Source organism: Topomyia yanbarensis, chromosome 3, assembly GCF_030247195.1.
Source record: "Topomyia yanbarensis strain Yona2022 chromosome 3, ASM3024719v1, whole genome shotgun sequence".
In the NCBI taxonomy this organism is placed as follows: Eukaryota; Metazoa; Arthropoda; class Insecta; order Diptera; family Culicidae; genus Topomyia; species Topomyia yanbarensis.
This window is the reverse complement of record NC_080672.1, coordinates 74,735,385-74,753,769: the sequence shown is the minus strand read 5'-3', so window position 1 is coordinate 74,753,769 and position 18,385 is coordinate 74,735,385. Positions and strand designations below refer to the sequence as shown.

At 41.0% G+C, this 18,385-nt stretch overlaps 1 protein-coding gene across 3 annotated transcripts; it reads right to left on the bottom strand.

The window, feature by feature from the left end:
• Positions 1–2,151: 2,151 nt before the first annotated feature.
• Positions 2,152–17,629, bottom strand: LOC131689843 (zinc finger protein 25-like). 3 transcript variants are annotated; one of them, XM_058975167.1, is made up of 5 exons: positions 17,319–17,629; positions 15,335–16,729; positions 2,651–2,774; positions 2,501–2,584; positions 2,152–2,443 (listed from the first exon to the last, which is right to left on the bottom strand). In XM_058975167.1, exons 1-5 carry the CDS (start codon positions 17,430–17,432, stop codon positions 2,190–2,192), a joined length of 1,971 nt encoding a protein of 656 aa, XP_058831150.1. In that variant the 5' UTR covers positions 17,433–17,629; the 3' UTR covers positions 2,152–2,189. The 3 variants fall into 3 exon arrangements, with proteins under 3 accessions (XP_058831150.1, XP_058831149.1, XP_058831151.1); XM_058975166.1 differs by lacking the exons at positions 15,335–16,729; positions 17,319–17,629 and adding exons at positions 2,904–4,307; positions 7,142–7,435; XM_058975168.1 differs by lacking the exons at positions 15,335–16,729; positions 17,319–17,629 and adding exons at positions 2,904–4,307; positions 7,189–7,435.
• Positions 17,630–18,385: the final 756 nt, after the last annotated feature.

The window sequence follows — 18,385 nt, the reverse complement described above, 5'->3', positions numbered from 1 at the left end:
GAATTTCGATGACGTCATTGGGAGAAGCTAGTAAGTTTCTCGGTTTAAGAGTAACCAAGGATGAGGAAGTATATTTAAGCCTGGATAAGAACGTGTTTATTAATGTACTCAGACTCACACAACGATTTGGTCTAGTAAATGCAAAGGTTCAAATACTCCTCTCGATCCTGGATACTACCGTAGTCGAGTGAACAGTCCGTTGATGAATATGAACGAGCCATAGTATAGTGGGTGCGCTGCTGTATATCGCAGTGGTATTGGATATTGCAACGAGTGTGTCGATTCTAAGCAGACAGGTCAGTAAGCCAACGCAAACCGACTGGGTTGAACTAAAATGTGTGGTGCGATACTTGCTTAACACTCGTAACTACAAGTTGAAGCTGATGGCTAAGAAGAGCTACGGTTTAGTGCTTACTGGGTACTGCGACGCTGACTGGAGTGGCAATCCGTCGGACTGCAAGTCAATCTGCAGGTATCTGTTCCAACTAGGAAAGGCTACAATTTGCTGGGCCGGCCACAAACAAACCAGTGTTTCTTTGTCCAAATCCGTCAGCGTCCAGTAAAGTGTATAGCGTTGCCGTAGCGTAAAGTCTTGTCGTCACACATCTCTAAACATTCGTTAGGGCCAGCAAATGCTGAAATACAAGAACCGGGTTTAAGCAACATAAATTAGCGAATGAATTTGCGCTGACTTTAGTATGTTTAGTCCCGTGCTAACGGACAGTGCTCGAGAGTGCAGAGAAGACATCCAAACAGAAGCGAAGATGAGATCGATACTGCGCTGTGATCATGATACATGTGAAGAAAGCATTTAACAGCACTAGCTGGGAATCCATCGCTCCACAGAATGAGGGTTTCCGACTATCTATACCAGATCCTGAAGAGCTACTTCAAGAGCAGAGAGCTGCTGTACGAGACCAGCGAAAGGCAGAAGTCAATGTGAGTCACAGCAAGCCTGCCTTAGGCCTCCATTCTCAGGTGCACGGTGGGGTCTTGACACTGTGGCTGCCCAGGAACGTGAAAATCGTAAGCTTCGCAAACGACGTGCCACTAACGGTTATGGGTGAGACACTTGAAGAAATGGTGGTGTCGGTGACGGAGACAATAGACGCGATCGAGAGCTGGATGAACGGGATCCAGCTGCAAAAAGCTCACCACAAGACGGAGGTATTGTTGAGCAGCAACTGCAAAGCGTTTCAGTGGACGTAGATTGACCGTGGATGCATTATCGCCGGGATGATCCCCATCTGCATCACCAAGAAACACCAGAAACGTGAGGAAGATGGTGAGAATCAATTCGATGGCGAGGTGGCAACGGGAATGAAACAGTAGGGGAGCCCGGGGCTAGTTGGCGGTTGGGGTAAGTTGGCGGAACCCCCTTTTCTTCGTTTCTATTAGACATAAAGCGCTGTCTCTCGTTGTGTACCTCAAGTAATGTGAAACGCATTATCGAATGTGTTTTTGTTGTGAAACATTATGTTTTGTAGAAGCTTTGGGCGATATTATGTTTTTGAGCAAACTCTGTAAATTTTCTTAATTTTAAACATTTTGTGTTGTTTAAGGTGGTTTTCAATCTATTCCCCGAACGATTATACTTTTCGATAGTGCGTGAAAAGAGCTTTCAGCATCCGTATAGATGTTATACCTATTCATAACCAAAAGTAATTTTTTAAATCCTTTTTAATAAAATATGCGGTTGGGGTAAGTTGGCGGTAACGCACACGGGGCAAGTTGGCGGTACTATTTATAGTGCAAAAATAGTCATCATATATTTTTATTTCTGGAATTAACTCCAAAGTAAGAGAAACTTTTTCTTGTGTCTCTCGTCAACGCAGAGGACAATTATTTCAGCCAATCGCCTGAAGAATTTCGAAAATTTGCTTTTGAATATGGTGTACGCGTCGAAGTCAAAATGGCGGGGTATTGAGACTGAAATTTTTCTTAAGAGATTTTTCTAACCCGAAGGGGCGAATGACCTTACGGGTAAAGTCTTTATAATCGAAATAAAAAAAACCACAACAGAAATCATCGAATAACTACCCGTGCGAAGTGGTTTATTGGGTACTTTAACCTCAACCGGACATTCGCCCTTCCTTGCGAAGTTCTACCCCAAAGACAATTCTTTTCGATTCTATAAAAAAACCTACGGCATAGTGTCATTGACGGATTTTTTTATGCAGTCAAATTACTTACATCTGCTGTATGTCATAACTATTAGGAGCCGGCATCATTGCTGCCGAATTGGGAATGTGCGAAATAGCTTGGCTAGTCACCGAGGCAGAGGGCAGTTCCGGTGACATCGGCTGAATTTCCGACATCGGAGATGGCTGTTCTAGTGATTTTTGATTCTCCGAAGCCAGCGGGTGCATATCTAGGTGCCGTTTCAGGGCAGTCTTCTGGCCGAAGGTGCGGTTACACATCTCGCACCGGTACGGTTTTATTCCTAACCAAGTGAGGGGGTATTACTGAAAGCGTTTGAACGTAAAACTAAATATTCTACCTGTGTGCGTGCTTTCGTGTTCAATTTGATATCGTCTACGGATGAATGACTTGTCGCAGTATGAACATTTGTAGGGTTTTATACCTAGAAATAAAGTTAATATTCATAGTGATAATAATTACAGTACCTTTTCTATTGATTTGTATCCACCTGTATGAGAAATCTCATGCCTTGCACGATTTGCATGGTCCGCGAACGATTTGTCACAATATCGACAGGGCCACGGCTTGTGACCCGTGTGTATCCGCATGTGATACTGAAGGTGGTATTTTCCCTGAAACAATTGATAAATTATTACATACAAGTATTATTGATTACATAAAAAATGACATGTGGTAAAATAGCAAAACAATGTAATATTTAAATAAATGGTTCATTAGGCAATACAATCCCGTTAAAGTACCTTGAAAGTTTTTTGACATATATTGCACTGAAAGGGCGTATCCGCGCTGTGTTTCGACGCATGCTTCGTTAGATTGCACTTCCGCCGAAACCTCCAACCACAGACCTCACACGAAAATGGCTTACTATCGGAATGGATCAGCATGTGGACCCGCACAGCTTCCTTCGAGTTAAACCGCTTCGCGCAGATCTCACAAGAGTACGGCTTGATGTTGTCGTGATTCCGCTCATGCACTAACATTTCGTAACGATTCTTGAACTCCTTCCCACAGATGGCACACTGGTGCGTTGTCCGGTACATTCGATGACGATGGCGAGTTAGAGCTTCCCTCTTTTCAAACCTCTTGTAGCACACTGGGCACTCATATCGTCGTAGTGGATCATCCGTATCCACTTTATGGCCAATGTGGGTTTCCTTGCCGTGTACAAGTAACAACTCTTCGGTAACGTAGGATGCAGAACAGTCTTTGGCACAACAAAGCTGCTCTCGCTGGGATTTGTCCAAATCCGTTTCCGGTTCTCGATATCTCAGGTGTGTACGTGCATGCTGCCTGCGGTTTTGTTTAGTGACACGTGTTAAACAGCGAATACATTCGTACACGAGATCGAGTCCGACGAAGCTTTGTTTGTGAACTTCCAAGGGTCCCGGTTTTGAGTAGCGACGGAAACAGACATCGCAAATGTGCGTTTTCGATTCATTTATGTACTTTTTCTTGGTGTGAGCTATATGGCCGTGCTCTACGAGCTCCTTCCGATTGCTGTAAAGTTTGAGACAGGCACAACATACGTGAGCCGTACCTTCAACTGGAACAGTTTGATATAATGATAGAAGTTTCGCTTCAGAAAAGTTTTCATCGTCCGAATCGTCAATATCAACATGATTCATCCGCTTTTTTGTACATTTTTTTCTTACTTTTCTTTTAGGTGGATCTTGATCGGAGTCTGATTCAGTAGGTTGACATTCACCAATTGCTCGTTGTTTCTGTTTGCTTCTTGTTAACTTCCTACTGATTGTGCTTGGAAATTTTTCAACTATTTTCATAAGATGTTCCCGCTCCCCATCTGACTTGTATTCTCTCGATTCATTCCAACTTATGGAATCATGATCGCTTCCGCACGCAACCTCTTGCGAGGTTGCCTCATCCTTCAATTTGTCCCCATCAACTTCTTCCTCTTTTACTTCGGTCAGATGAATCTGGATCATTTGCCATGATAGATCATCATCATCCATTGAATTGTGGTTGGCACTTTCATCGTTCGTTATCCTATTCCCAGCTGAGCATTTCAAAGATTTTCTCAATTTCTGATCAGAAAAGCGTACTGTTCGTACGAACGTGTTGGACTGTTTAAGATCTGCTAAACAGGTGAGGCAAATTTGGGCCGGTAGCCCATCGTCTTCCACGATCTATTGGGAAACAGGTATTTGAATGTTTTTGGTTTTACTCGAATGAATTATCTGGAGTTTTGTGTTGAATTTGGAAGCTTTTTGAAAAGTTTTAAGATGGTTCTAAGAACTGATATTTTCACCCTAACTGAACGTTCGAACTAGGTTTAACGCACCGTTAAACATAAGCTACGAGTGAAGAAATTGACCCAGTCTTCAATATTTTCGTTACGAAAACCAATAATCACATAAAAGATAAACTTTGATTCAGAGAACATTTAAAAAATCTACGCTATATCGTTATTTTGTTAAACAGCAAGTACAGCAAATTTTAAAAATATATGTCAATTAGATTCTGTCACGTTCGCCCGAATGACATTCGCCCGAAAGCCATTTACCCGAAGGACATTTGCCTGAATGTCACATAAACCCGAATGTCATTCACCCGAATGCCACGAACACCCGAAAGACATTCGCCCGAATGCAACATAAACCCGAATGCCATCCGCCCGAATTCCATATACCCGAAAAACATCGAAATGTCAATCGAAAAACTTTAATTTATTAAAATGAAATACAAATTTTATTACATTTGATGCTATGAAGAAATTAACACTAAAGCTATACCAGTCAAATAGTTAATCCAATCACCTGGTTTGTATGATTTAACTAGGGTTTCCAGTTTTAGGTCCTTTCGTGAGTTCTTTTTAGACTTTTTAGCTGTTGGTACCGCTTGTAGTGTACGCAAAACATACGTACTAGGGTTTTTCTCTTCAAGCTGCAACTGCTTCAACACACCGTAGAATTTCCACGGCTTAACAAACCGTTCCATTTATTGTGCTAGTCTTCCACATAATTGGTGATTCTAGGAATCTTCGTCGATACATTTTCGAAAACTGACCACGAAGGGGGGGGGGGGGGCAAAGAAGGGTTATCGAGAAACTTTTTGATTAGTTTCCTTCCTACCAAAAATACAGCCTTTGGACAACTTTTCCTCAATTCTTCGAATGCCATTGGAATACCTTGATGGGGCAAGAAAGCCAAGGCAACAACTTGTTTGTAAATTAGTTGTATTAGTAGAATCATCCGTGAATTAGGCGGAAGAATCATTCTGTCTCGAAATCCAATATTACGTAGAGAGCTATTTGGTATATAGATTCAAGAAATTGCTCTTGTTTTGAAAGAAGGAATCAACCCTTATGTTTGAGTATACCGGGCAGAAGAGTGGATCAACTGTTTCTTTGCAAACTTATTTGGCATGCAGATCCAAGGATTTGTCATGTGTGAAAGAAGCAATCAACCCCTAATTGTGGGAAAAGAACTGCTCATTAAAAGAAGGAATCAATCCCTAAGTGTGAGTAAACCCTGCAAACGAGTGGATCACCGGTTTGATTTCGAGGGCTATTTGGTATACAAACTCAAAGAACTGCTCATGTTTAAAAGAATGAATCAACCTCTATATTACAGTAAACCAAGCATACCAATGAATCACAGGTTTGCCGAGTAGGGGCCTCCGCTTCGGTTCCTCGATCTCAGTAATTGTGGCAAAGCATCACACTAGCTTCGCCACATAACATTTATGAGCTACTATTTACTAACGGTGTTGTGCCAGATGGACTTCCACCATGCAAGATATAATTACTAATTTAATTGATTCAATTCGTTAACGGAACATCTTAATATATATTTGCCTCGATCGATGGTGTTTCCGAAAGATTTCTTATTATTTTGTCCGGTTTATCACAAAATTCACCGCTCGAGCTGACAACTGCGTCCTATATGCATCAGTTTGCACCTGAAGAGCATTTGTGGCGTTGGCAACAGAACCTCAGTGACGTCGGATAGTACACCTAAAAGCGATGTCGCATAGCCACATTGGTCAGTGTACGGTTGATTAATGTGGCTACGCCACATCGCTTTCTGGTACACTGTCCGACTTCGCTGCCGCTCAGTCGGCTTTAAACTAGCTATGGCCCCTATGTTAGAGTAAACCGGGCAAACAAGAGGATCACAGGTTTGCTTTGCGCCACTTCGGATCCTTGGCCTCGGAAATGCGGCCAAGCCGTATCACACTAGCTCCGCTGTATAAGCTCACTTGTTATTGTTCAGTTTATCAAACTTTGGTTAAAGATTTCACATTTCCCGCTCGGATTTGGTTTATTTAGGTTAAAATACATACTTTTGGCATAAAAACCGCATTAAAATCGGACTTCTATCACTAAAGTCACTAAACGAGACAATTACCGATTTTATATTATGCTTGAGTGAATGTGGTATTCGGGGTAATGACATTCGGGCGAGTGGTCTATTCGGGTTGATGGCATTCGGGTAAATGGTCCATTCGGGTTAATGACATTCGGGTAAATGGTCCATTCTGATAAATGGTTTTCGGGCGAACGTCATTCGGGTAAATGACTTTCGGGCGAATGTGATAGAACCGTCAATTACCAGTGAGAAATTTGTAATTATATTGAAAATTGTAATCTGCTACTATAGAATTTGAATCAGGCCAAACAAGTTACTTAGATGAGAAATAATTATTAATTTTCCTACAAGTTTCGCTCCTAATGTTGTTAAACTCTAACCAAACTACTTTTCCTTGAGCTGATGTACAGTGTAAACAGATTTTCGTACTCAATAAAAGTACAAATTACAAGTTTCTAGTATGTAGTTCAATTCTGTCATGTTTGTGATACCATTATACATTGAAAAATAATACCAATCCTAGCTCCAACGTTTTACGTCTTCGTAACCTTCGGAATCGGTCGTGAAGTTCATCTGGACCTATTCAATTCGTCTTAATTGCAACAAACCAAATTCAACAGCAAAACTTGGTTTATGTTTTCGAACGTCACCTCCACACCAGCGCATTCAATGATGAGACTTGCGACAAATTCATTACCGATCTTGGAGAAAATTGGCACTACTTGCTCCCCACATGAAGTGTTGTGCATACAAATGCGACAAATCAGCATCGTAACGTTAGTTTAACAATCACTGATGAATTCTATAACATTTTGGCAGTTTTTACGACACAAGTAACTTTCAGATCACTTTTTTCGTCTTACAATCAGGAAAAAAATACTAAATTCCCTGCACAACCTTTGTTTTGTTTTGAAGAAGTCTGACAAACTGAAACCAGGGTTGCCACATTTCAGGATGTTCGTAACTTTGACTTTACCTAAAAGATCAAAATTAAATACCCTTTAACAGAATATATCTCGACAAACGGAATTTCCATTCAAAGTGAATTTTGACAGTTGGCTTTTAGGCCGTAATCACATGTTTGTCGAGATATTATTCTGAAAAATTTTAAGTTTTTTCAGTATTCCAATATTAGAATAATTTAAGTTTCTCTACTGTTGATGTACACCAGTTGCCTTCTTCAATCGAGGTATAAGAAACGCCGATATTTCTGAGCCTCACACTATTCGTCTCTCTTTGTATTCTCTCTGGCAATGAAAAGAGTCGGTGTACGCGAAGCTGAACTTTGTGGGCAAACGTCAAAGAAAAACCGGCTTTCACAGCTAACAGTAGGTTTGTTCCAGTATATGGAAGTTACTCCCTGTTGCTCCGGAGCAAAAAATTCTTGCTCCTTTTCACTCCGGTTTGCCACCAGAAGAAGAAAAAAGAGAAGATGATAGTACAGGAACGATTTTCTCCCTGTTTACTCCGGAGTACTTCCAGTTTCTCCTGGTACTGGAACAAACCTAGTTTTTCCAAAAGTGCGAAGAGGCCCACTGAGACGTCCAAAAAATTGTTTCAAAATCGTTCAACACGAGTCCAACGATGGACGTTTGTTGAACGGTTATTTGGACGTTGCCCAAATTGGTCCAACGAACGTCCTTCATTGGACGATTTTGAAACCAACCGTTCTTAGAGGGGGGTTTACACACACATGACAATGTCGTTTTTGCTTGAAACAGAAACTACCTCAGTTTCGAACCTATTTGCTTTCAAACCGTTTATTTGAAGCCAATTTCGAACCTATATTATTCGCCACTGAGCTGAAAACAGAGATGGTTTCTAACCTAAAATATATTTCGGATTCGCTCGCACCACCGCTGTTTGTCGAGAACCCAACTCAGTTTCATTGAAAACGTTTGTTTGATGCAACCTAACCTGGGTTAGTTTCTAAAAAACGACATTAAAAATATTACCGTATTAGCTTTCAAAGGGATAATACGATTTGTAAACCTTTTTTGCAGATTTTCTTGTAAATTACTTCTACGAAGGGTAAAAATGTGGATTAAGGTATTATATATGTTAAGATCGATTCAATAATAAAAATATTAGGAAGATCCAAGCAATTTTCCATCTTGCTCCCTTACGACAGCCTAGGTATATACTTGAAACCTTAGACGCGAATATCTCGAAATCATGTTTTATCCAAAAACGTCTGCAGTGACTACGATTACCGAAATAGTTTTCAACCGGTTTAAAAAATTTTTTTGGATTGTTCGTAATTTATCTGTCATGTCCTTGAACAATTCCATTATTTCGTAAAAAATTTCATATCAATTTTGTGAATTTTTAATATTTTTGACCAAGTGAAAATAGTGAATTTTTGTAGAATCGTCCTCGTTCGCATAAATAAACAAAAATATTCACAATGCATCGTTCAAGGACACAACACATGCCCCTGTATTAATGATTGTTTTTGTTTTTATGATGATTACGGTTTAAAATCCAACTGTAAAAATTCTCTTTGAAAGAAAATTCCGGGCAAACCGTTTCTGGTCAAACACAGTTCACAGCAGTTGATAAAAAAGACAACAGTAAGGTTCCGTTTTTGGGACGTTCCGTTTTTGGGATGCTCCATTTTTGGCAACAAAAAAGTTCAATTTTGGCAACAAATGGGTTCCGTTTTTTGGCGACATTGTTTTAGTTCATAGTAAATCTTCCAAAAAATGCTCAATACACATTTTGTTATAATAATGGATACCACTTTTGACTTTATTTCCAAACATAGGAGTCATATTTACTAGATTTTATGGAGGGCGGGCATAGCAAATAAAATTAAATTTGCTGATTTTTTCCACCATTTGATTCCATTTCACACATTCTTATATAATTCATGGTTTTGTAACATTTGTGATGTCACAAACTGAAAATAAAAGCTGTTAAGGTAAGGTTCCATTTTTGGCATGGTTCCAGTTTTGGCAACTGAAAAAATATTGTTGCCAAAAACGGAATCATACTTACCAGCATTGGCGAGTAACGGTTTGTCCAGAATTTCCACTCGAGGTGAATTTTGACAGTTGGCTTTTAAGCCGTAATCATATATTTGTCGAGATTTGTTATAATTTCAACACATTAATTAATTCTACCAAGGGTAAAGATGTTGATTAATGTGTATCTTTCATGAAATTCAACTCGGCAGCGGAATAATGAGCGAAATAAGTTTATTTACAAAAACCTCATTAGCTCTTTTGCAGAATTAATATTGAGTTTTGGAAAACAACAGATTTCAAGAAAATTTAATATGACCTGGCATCTCTGACTAATACATTTGTAGTTGGCTTTTGCTGTGCAAAAAAATGTGTTACAAGTATCGAAATCAATTTTTACTGTCAAAATTTGAAATAAAAAGCAAGAAAGGTTGTATTTTCAAATAAACGAAAAGGCTAATTGAAAACAAAACAATATTACTGTAGAAGATCAGTGAATAACGGTGAAAATCGGATATACAGCGAAAGCACACTGCTGCGCTGAGGGAGCCATTTTGTGCTAGGAGGAGAAAGAAAAAAGCGTGCTGAAGAGAGGTTAGGTGGAAAATGATGGAACCGCCAGGTTCCGAAGAAGGAGCCGTTGGGGACTCGATAATGGACGATGAAAGTGGAAATAGTAGGCATACATTGACCGACGATGAAGCTATGAAAAGAAAGAACGCACAAAAACACTCAATAGAAAATTGTAAAATACTATCTACACATTCACTGATGAGGCTCCATACCGAGTCTAATCAACAAATATTTTGTCGGAGCTGTGCTTCGGGAGATCGAAGGAATCCACGGACATATCATCAATATGATATACGTGGGACGGTTTGAAGTGATGATTATTATCAACAACTTTCATAATGCTAACTTGCTGATGGAAAAGCTCTACACACAAAGTGATGCATACAAAGCTTATGTGCCAAGACACTTGGTATCTCTGACCGGCGTAGTTCCCGGAGTACGAACCGATTTGACAAAAGACAAACACATAGCAACGAAGAGTTCGTGTGCGGAAAGAAAGAGGCAACAAAAATCAATGAACTAAGAGCGAAGAAGAACCACACATACATTGAAGCTAGTGAGCAAGTACCTGTGCTGAATCAAAATCCATTTGAACTTCTGTCGAACCTTCAAGAATACCCGAACCTAGCACAAACGGTAGAAACGAATACCAAAAACCTGCGGACACAGTGGGACCAAACCAACATACTTCGGTAAGCAATACAACCGGCAGTAAGGTTCGGGAAATCAAAGATTTAGTAATAAAAACAGAAAGGAACTAAACGACCCAAGTCGAATAATGACTCAGCTAAGGGGGAATTTGAAAAAAAATCCGAAAAAACGGAGTTTGTTTGAATAACCCTTATAAAACCACAGACAAGAATATGGCAAAAATAATCAAGGAAATCACCGACAAGACCACTGAACTGGTGCGCCTTCGTTTTCAAGAGCAGATGATGAAAATCTATACGATGTGCGTTGAGCGAGAACTACCTACAGAAATTAAAGAACTGTTGTCTGAAACATGGAGACAAAAACACCTAGTAACATCAACAAAATACCGCATCGCAGGATATCACCAAATACTAAATTCTCGTTGTGCCAGGTACGAAGTAGCAGCCATATTGATTAAAAATTGTTTCAATCATTACCCAGTGAAACTACCTACTTCGTCCGACTTCACGTAAGTCGTAGCAATAGGGATAGCTTTTATCGACATTTCCGAAGTATCAATATACGTTAGTCCATCGATTCCAAATGCAACGTTCGAGGATGACGTCTTTAAAATATTCCACTCTCTTCCATCCTTCCGGAAGATCGTCATTAGAGGCGACATGAACGCACATCATTACATCTGGGGCAATGAAACAACGACGAGATCAGTGTGAGTAGCGAGAAGCCTTTTGTTAGCTTGATATCTATCGTTTCAACAGGTAAGACGTTCTCGAACTGAAGCGTTTCATAGTCCAGTGATTCGTCCAACAGAATATCTACTCACCCGTAGCCCTGATTCTGCCAGGCGAACACCAATCTAAAGTGTCAATCTGAACGGTTCTTCCTTCTTCAGCGAAATTTCTTGCAGCAGTGCCACGGTTACTGAATTATCCATGAGGACGTGATTGAGCTCTTTGCGTATTTCGAGGGGACGAAAACTGCATAATTTTCGCCACTGTAGCGGCCTGTGTTGGTTCTCGTGGATTCTTCTTCAGGATGCGGTTGGCCTTCAATTATCGATCTTTACCTATCTCGGCCAGCAGATGATCTCTACCCAATTCAGACTCTACCTGTTGTATTCTTTGTGATATCTAAGTAGGTTTCTAAGGTCGCTTACTCAGCGTTTAGATTTTGATTCTGTGAGGGATTCTTCTGGCAGCCATGCTATTCACATCTCGTTCGTGCAAGCTGTGCTGGGTACCACGTGGTTACGTCGGTGTTCAGCTTCGCTGAGTATGGGTGTTTCCAGTCTTTCGCGTCTTGTCTCCCTGTGCCTTGAGTTCGCCTGCTGTGTTGGGATCCGTATCCTCTGGAGGGCTATATACGGGTGTTTGCTCCGAGCCTTGGGAATTATCTTCTTCTCCCAAATCCTCCAGGAAATTGTTCCATTTTGCAACTTCTGGAATGAGTTTCCGCCAGAACGAACGGTCGTATTTGTCTCTTCCTCATTCTTTTCGGTGTTTGGATGTGTCTTTGTCTTTTCGGGTACTTAGGGTCACTTGCTTCGTGTTGAAGTTTGCAGTTCGGGCATTTAGCATTCGTGTTGCAATCCGCGGTTGGGTGATTACTTCCACAGACAGCACAAATTGCTCAGGCTGTGCAGAGCTGCACTCCATGACTGGATCAGCAGCAGTTTTTGCATTGGTATATTGGGAAGATGTACAGGCCTGTACTGTAGCCGAAACTCTTAACGTATTTTGGCAAGTGTGCTCCTTCAACTGTTCACGGTCTCCTAGAGTTCGTCATAACATCTCTCGATTCACTGAATCTTCATTACCCGTTGTTCCGCTTCTGTGTTCTTTATAATTTTCTCCTCCTCGAAGCTTGCGGGGAACCCTCTAATGAACATAATGGTGTTGTTTTTGTTTTTGGGGTCACACGGTTGGCTTCTGTCAGATTTAAGCGTCTTAGGGTGCTTACAGAATGGCCGCGAGAAGCTGAGCAGGCGCTTGTACTGACAGTATGATGCGAGATGCGAGAAACCTGCTCGCAGCATATCAAATGGAGCATGTCAGAGTAAACGCAGGCAGTCGGCGCCGATCCGCTCCGCTTTCACTCTGACATCCTTCCTTTGGTTTGCAGTAAGCAGGTTTCTCGCATCTCGCACTCTAATGTCAGTTCCAGCCCCAGCTCAGCTTCTCGCCGCCACTCTGTAAGCACCCTTAGTTCGGTTTTGAAGTTGGTATCGACTTTGAATCGGAACCTCCCCAGTGTGGTGATTCCCGAGAATTTGGCAAAGCTTTTGTCTCTAAAAAACTTTCCAAGAAGTATTTGCTATGTAGTCTCTCCAGTTGTCGTCATTTCTGTTTCTATTTGGATTTCGTAGATACAGAGCATGCGTAAGGTTCCTTACTGATATCGCTTGTTCCATTTCAGATGTAATCCAGGGTGTTCATCTTTCACTTCGATCATCCGTTCTGGAACATGTCGCCGCATGGGATTTTGCAGCTGCGTTTTTGTATCGATATCAACGGTATTCATAGCCTGACGATGCACTTGGAAACCTGCTTGAAGGCTAATTATTTTAGCATTCCGGAAATCTTTGAGTCTGGTATGCTAGGATGCTGCTCTTTGGATTCGAACATCTGATTTTAGGTAGATGGTTTCGTGGTCTGAGATGCTGATGGTACTAGTTTTGGCAGCGGGGATGGAAACTTAGCTGTCGGTAATTAGGTATGATTGTAGAGCTTCTTTCAGCTATTCTTGTTGGTGTTGTTAGTAGAATGGAGAGGTTGAATGCATCATGTATCCGCCACAGCCACGAAATTTTCGGCTGTGTTGCGTCGATTTTACGTTTATATTGAAATCTCCTAAAACAAACAGTCTGTCAAAACAAGTTCCTGGATATCGAAGATAACTTTCGTATTCTTGTGGGAAGTTTCGGTTGGGCACTATAGGATTGTACATGATACCAAGGCCGGTGTTGAGCTCGTTTATTTTAACCTGGATCGCCAAGTACTCGAACCGTTGCGACATGTGGACATCTGCATTGAGCGCAGGTTGGAGAACTTTCTTTCAGTCCTTTGTGCATTTAGGCTCCAATTCTGGCACATAATTGCTACCGCGACCTCTTCTAGACGGTAGAGAGTTTCTGATGAAGTTGTACCCTGGAACACGGATGGGTTCCATTGGAGCTGACGATTTCAGCTTTGTTTCGGAAACATCAAAGAGATGATATTTAGTCTTATGTAGAAGCAGCGTTACTTCCTCCCCGTGGGCCTCTAGTCCACGAACGTTGAGGTATCCGATTCTGAGATTGGTAAAGTAGTTGTTCAACATGGTTTTTGTTTATAGTTTCAGCAAACACAGCATCAAAAAATACGGATGATTCATCATGGAGTGTATCCGCGCAACTGTTGACGAGTCGGAGCGGTGAGCCAGAATCCTCAACAGGTACATAACTCTTTTGACCGGGAAGCTTAACGGAGACATGAGCATTGCGCACGAATACAAGCTGGGCAGCTCGTCGCTGTTTTAGCCTCAAAGTTAGATTACGGACGTGAAAAGTTTGTAATGACATCATTTCGTTAACTGTAAAGCGGTATTCGAGTAGTGCTGCTGATTTCAGATTGCACAGTTTCGCTTCCGTATGCTTCTCGAAGTAGCGTCTGAGTACTGTTGTTTTCAGATCTCCGCTGTCGAAAGCTACCAGGATAGTAGGGATTGTGATTGTGAATGCCAAGGAAATCTATCTGCAGTCGATTTCGTTGTTTCTTCACGTCGCGTTGAAGCAATGCTAGTTCTGCTTCCAGATTAGCGCCAACACTCGCAAGCTCGTCTATTCGCTTTTGGGCCTCCTCGTTTCGGTTTTGCTCAACAACTGCGTTAGTTTTAGAGAGCAAACTGCCAACGATGCCGCATTTTTCGCAAAAATAGAAGTAGTTCTCCACGTTTGACATACCTCGCCAATCCGTGCACATACAGTGTGAGACTATAAGCCACATCCGTCGCAGCAAACCCATCCTATGCCAGAAAATTTCTTCTTCGCGAATTTCTTCTTTTTTTCTGTTGGCCGCAGATATTATGCTGGTAGTCTTCCTTCATTATGGTGGTTGTGATAGCAACACGACGCCAACAACATTAATATGTCTACTGCTGCATTGCAGTGATGTGACACAAATACAGACAAGCGCGAGAGACGCGGAAGACCGACACGACTGAATTCACCGAAACCTGCTGCTGAAAAACGGTAATTTCCTCAACTTGGACAAAACAGAAACCGAAATCCGCTCGCCACACACGTCCCGTCACCTGGAGAGAAAACGGACGTCCGAAACACGTAAAATAAACCTAAAAACGAGAAGCAATCGCGGAGCGGAAACTTGCAACTTGTCTCGAAGCGTCAATTTTTGCTTGAAGCTGTCAAAATGTATGAACTGACAGTAGTTGGGGTCCGTTGACTCCGTTGCAATGTCAACCAAAAACGCCATAAGAATACCTCCTAATTGGGACTCGCACATACGTTGACTGAATCATGAGACTAATGCCATAGTCGCCGACTATGCTAACGACCACTGTCTCATTTGCTAGTATACCGAAAATTGTTTCGAAAGTATTTCAAATGTTTCCGGTAATCTTTCAATACATTTTCATACGCAAAAGCTCACTTACCTTAAACGATTTCTGGCACACCGTACACTTGAATGGAAGCGTGTCCGAGTGCGTCAGCATGTGAATCTTGAGGTTACATTCCCGCTTAAAGCTCCAACCGCAAATATTACAACCAAACGGTTTGTCCTCCTTGTGTACCAATTGGTGCCACTTTAGAGCCTGCATCGTAGGGAATCGTTTGGCGCACATTTCACACGAATACGGCCGCTCATCGCGGTGCTTTCGCTCATGAATGACGAGCGAATTACGGGATTTTAATTGCTTTCCGCACATGGTGCACTGATGCAGATCCGAGGTGAGTATTCTATTTCGATGCCTAGCCAGTGATTTCTTGGTTTCAAAGCATTTGAAGCAGATTGGGCATTCGTGGGGTAAAGCTGGGTCAACAACTGAACGTTTTTTAGAACCGTGCACTTTCATGCCATGTTTGTAAAGTTCATCAACTGATTCACATTCCCGGTAGCAATTCGGACCACAACATATTGGTGGGCGTTTGTTTTTTGTATCCGAGTGTTCTTCGACCAAGGTAGATTTTGGATGATTATGGGCATGATTTCGTCTTCGTTTAGCGGAATGGAACCGAACCGGGCAGAGTTTACACTGGTAGAATTTTTTCGAAGCCAGTCCTGCTGCTACTATATGATGATCCTGCAGCGCATCCTCCGAACAGTATCGCTTGTAACACACCTGACAAAAAAATGGTTTGTTGATTTTACTTATTCGTTTCTTTTTCTCGTGTGCTGCTTTTCCGTGTGCTTCTAGTTCATCGCGAGTATCAAAGTCGTAAGAACAAAGACAGCAAATATGCCTAGCCGGGTCTATAACCACCAGCTCGAACATTTCCTGCTCTTTTTCATCCAGAATATCATCTTCTGGGAAATTTTCATCATCATCGTCATCATCATCTTCGTCAGAATCAATCTTGACTGGTCGTTTCTTCTTGGTGGGCCTAACCTGTTTTACCTCATTGTCCTGTTCCGATTTCGCAGATTTTACACTCTTTCGTTTGGCTTTGATAATGCTTTTCGCCAAAGGTAAATCATCATCTGAATCCATTTCATCATTATTTACCCAATCACTATCATTCCCATCATCGAAATCTTCAAATTCAGACTCATTTCCCACTTCCTGGCTAGAGCCGTAAGCATGTTCCGACGCTGCTGTTTCTTCAGTTTTGATCGGTGTTACCAGCACATCGAACCAGTCGGATTCGCGCCGCTCACCTGCCTCATTTGGTTCCTGCTTCTCAAAATCGGTCAACGATACCTCCGACTTGAACAGCTGCCGTAATTTCTGGTCTGATTCACGTGCTTTCTTTGCAAAAACGAGAATTTGTTTAATGTTTAACAAACATTCTGTGCACACGAACGCCGGCAAGCCGTCGTCTTCGATGATCTGTAAGTGGACGGTATTGAAACAAAAATACAAGCAATATTTCAGAACACAGATCTCGATCATCAGATGACATCTAAAAGCTGTTCTTAATATTAAGTGACCTAAAATAAAAGTCGGAAGAACAAGAGGCTTCGAGAAACCCGATTTAGGTAAGGGGTGATCCGTACAAGAACGTCCCATATCAAAAGAACTCAAAAAGTGAATTTGCTGCTTTTTATTGTGCGTTTTGATGCGCCGAAGATTTTCAGAGACTTGTAATAAAAAAAAATCCAAATTTAAGCAGTTTATTTCGAATACAATAAATAACAAGTTTATTTCAAAAACGATAACTCGAATAAATATTTTTTAATGTATTGTTTCCCCGCCATAAGACTGTTTTTTATTTATGTCTATTGAAAGATGGATAGGATCGCGGTCCATGTACCCTAATAAACATCGTACGATTTAAGAGCCTAACGACCTGTTCAGGGTATCATCCAAGCAATATGTGGAATCGTGGGACTATATGGGTTGAAGTTCGTGTATATTTTTTTTTATTAGGGTAGCCAATTTCTAATATTTCAGAACCATACGGGTAATAACATCTTACCGTGACGGAACTGCAATCCACGATAACGTTTGCAATAAATTCACCTTCCAACTTGGAGAAAATTGGCACCAGTTCAGCTTTGGTGTTAGCCATACACGTCCGACAAATATTCATTTCTTCAACAAAATCTTCTAATCAAACCAAGAACGTAGGTACTACTCCACTAAATAACACAATATTCTTACTGTAACTTTCGCTAACTAAATAACTTTGATAATAATTTCACACAAAATGTTTGTAAACAAACTTGCCGGATCTTTTTCGTCTACGCGAGAGTCAATCGGCAACGTTCAGCACGGTGAACATTTTTTGTTATTTGAAGAACTGAATCTGTCAATTGACGCTATGACAAAAAATGCTGAAAATTGAGAAAAATTAAAGAAAAACGAAAGAGAGATGACTTCTGACCAAAAACAGTGTTGCCATATCTACGAATATATTAGTAGTACGGTTCGTTATACGCTGTTTGATCACTTTTTAACTGGACCACTTTTTTCGTTTGCTGGAAGTCCAACTAAAAAGTTTCTGAATGCCAAATTCTCATGTTAATATTGCTGTGATAATAAATCTACTGCTAACGTCTTTTTTTGGCATTTGCCAGTCGGTTCAACTAGGGAATCAAATTCGTTATATGGACAAAATATGCGGCCCAACGGGCGAATCACGACTGCATGACGCTAGGTCGGGACTCATGAATACGTAAATATTTACAGCCATTTTCTTCATTGGATGAAACTCGGTTTCCGTTGAAACCCGCAGTTCTCAAATGGCTGGTTAACAGTTGGCCGAAAATCGTTTTCATTGAAGTTGAGAAATTGGACGTTAATGTTAAATGCCACCAATCAGTTTAAAATATATGAGACAGAATGCGAATCTATGTAATACGAAAGATAAAATGAACAGAAAACATCTTTCCACAAATCCCGTTCTAGGTGTTACGGTATTTTTAGTTTACCTGCCGATTTACCAACAACAAAGACAAAACAAAACTACCAATCTTTTCCTATTCCTACCAACAAAACCCGCCGATATTTATACGCCATTTTAAATATGTTCGATTCGTTTCC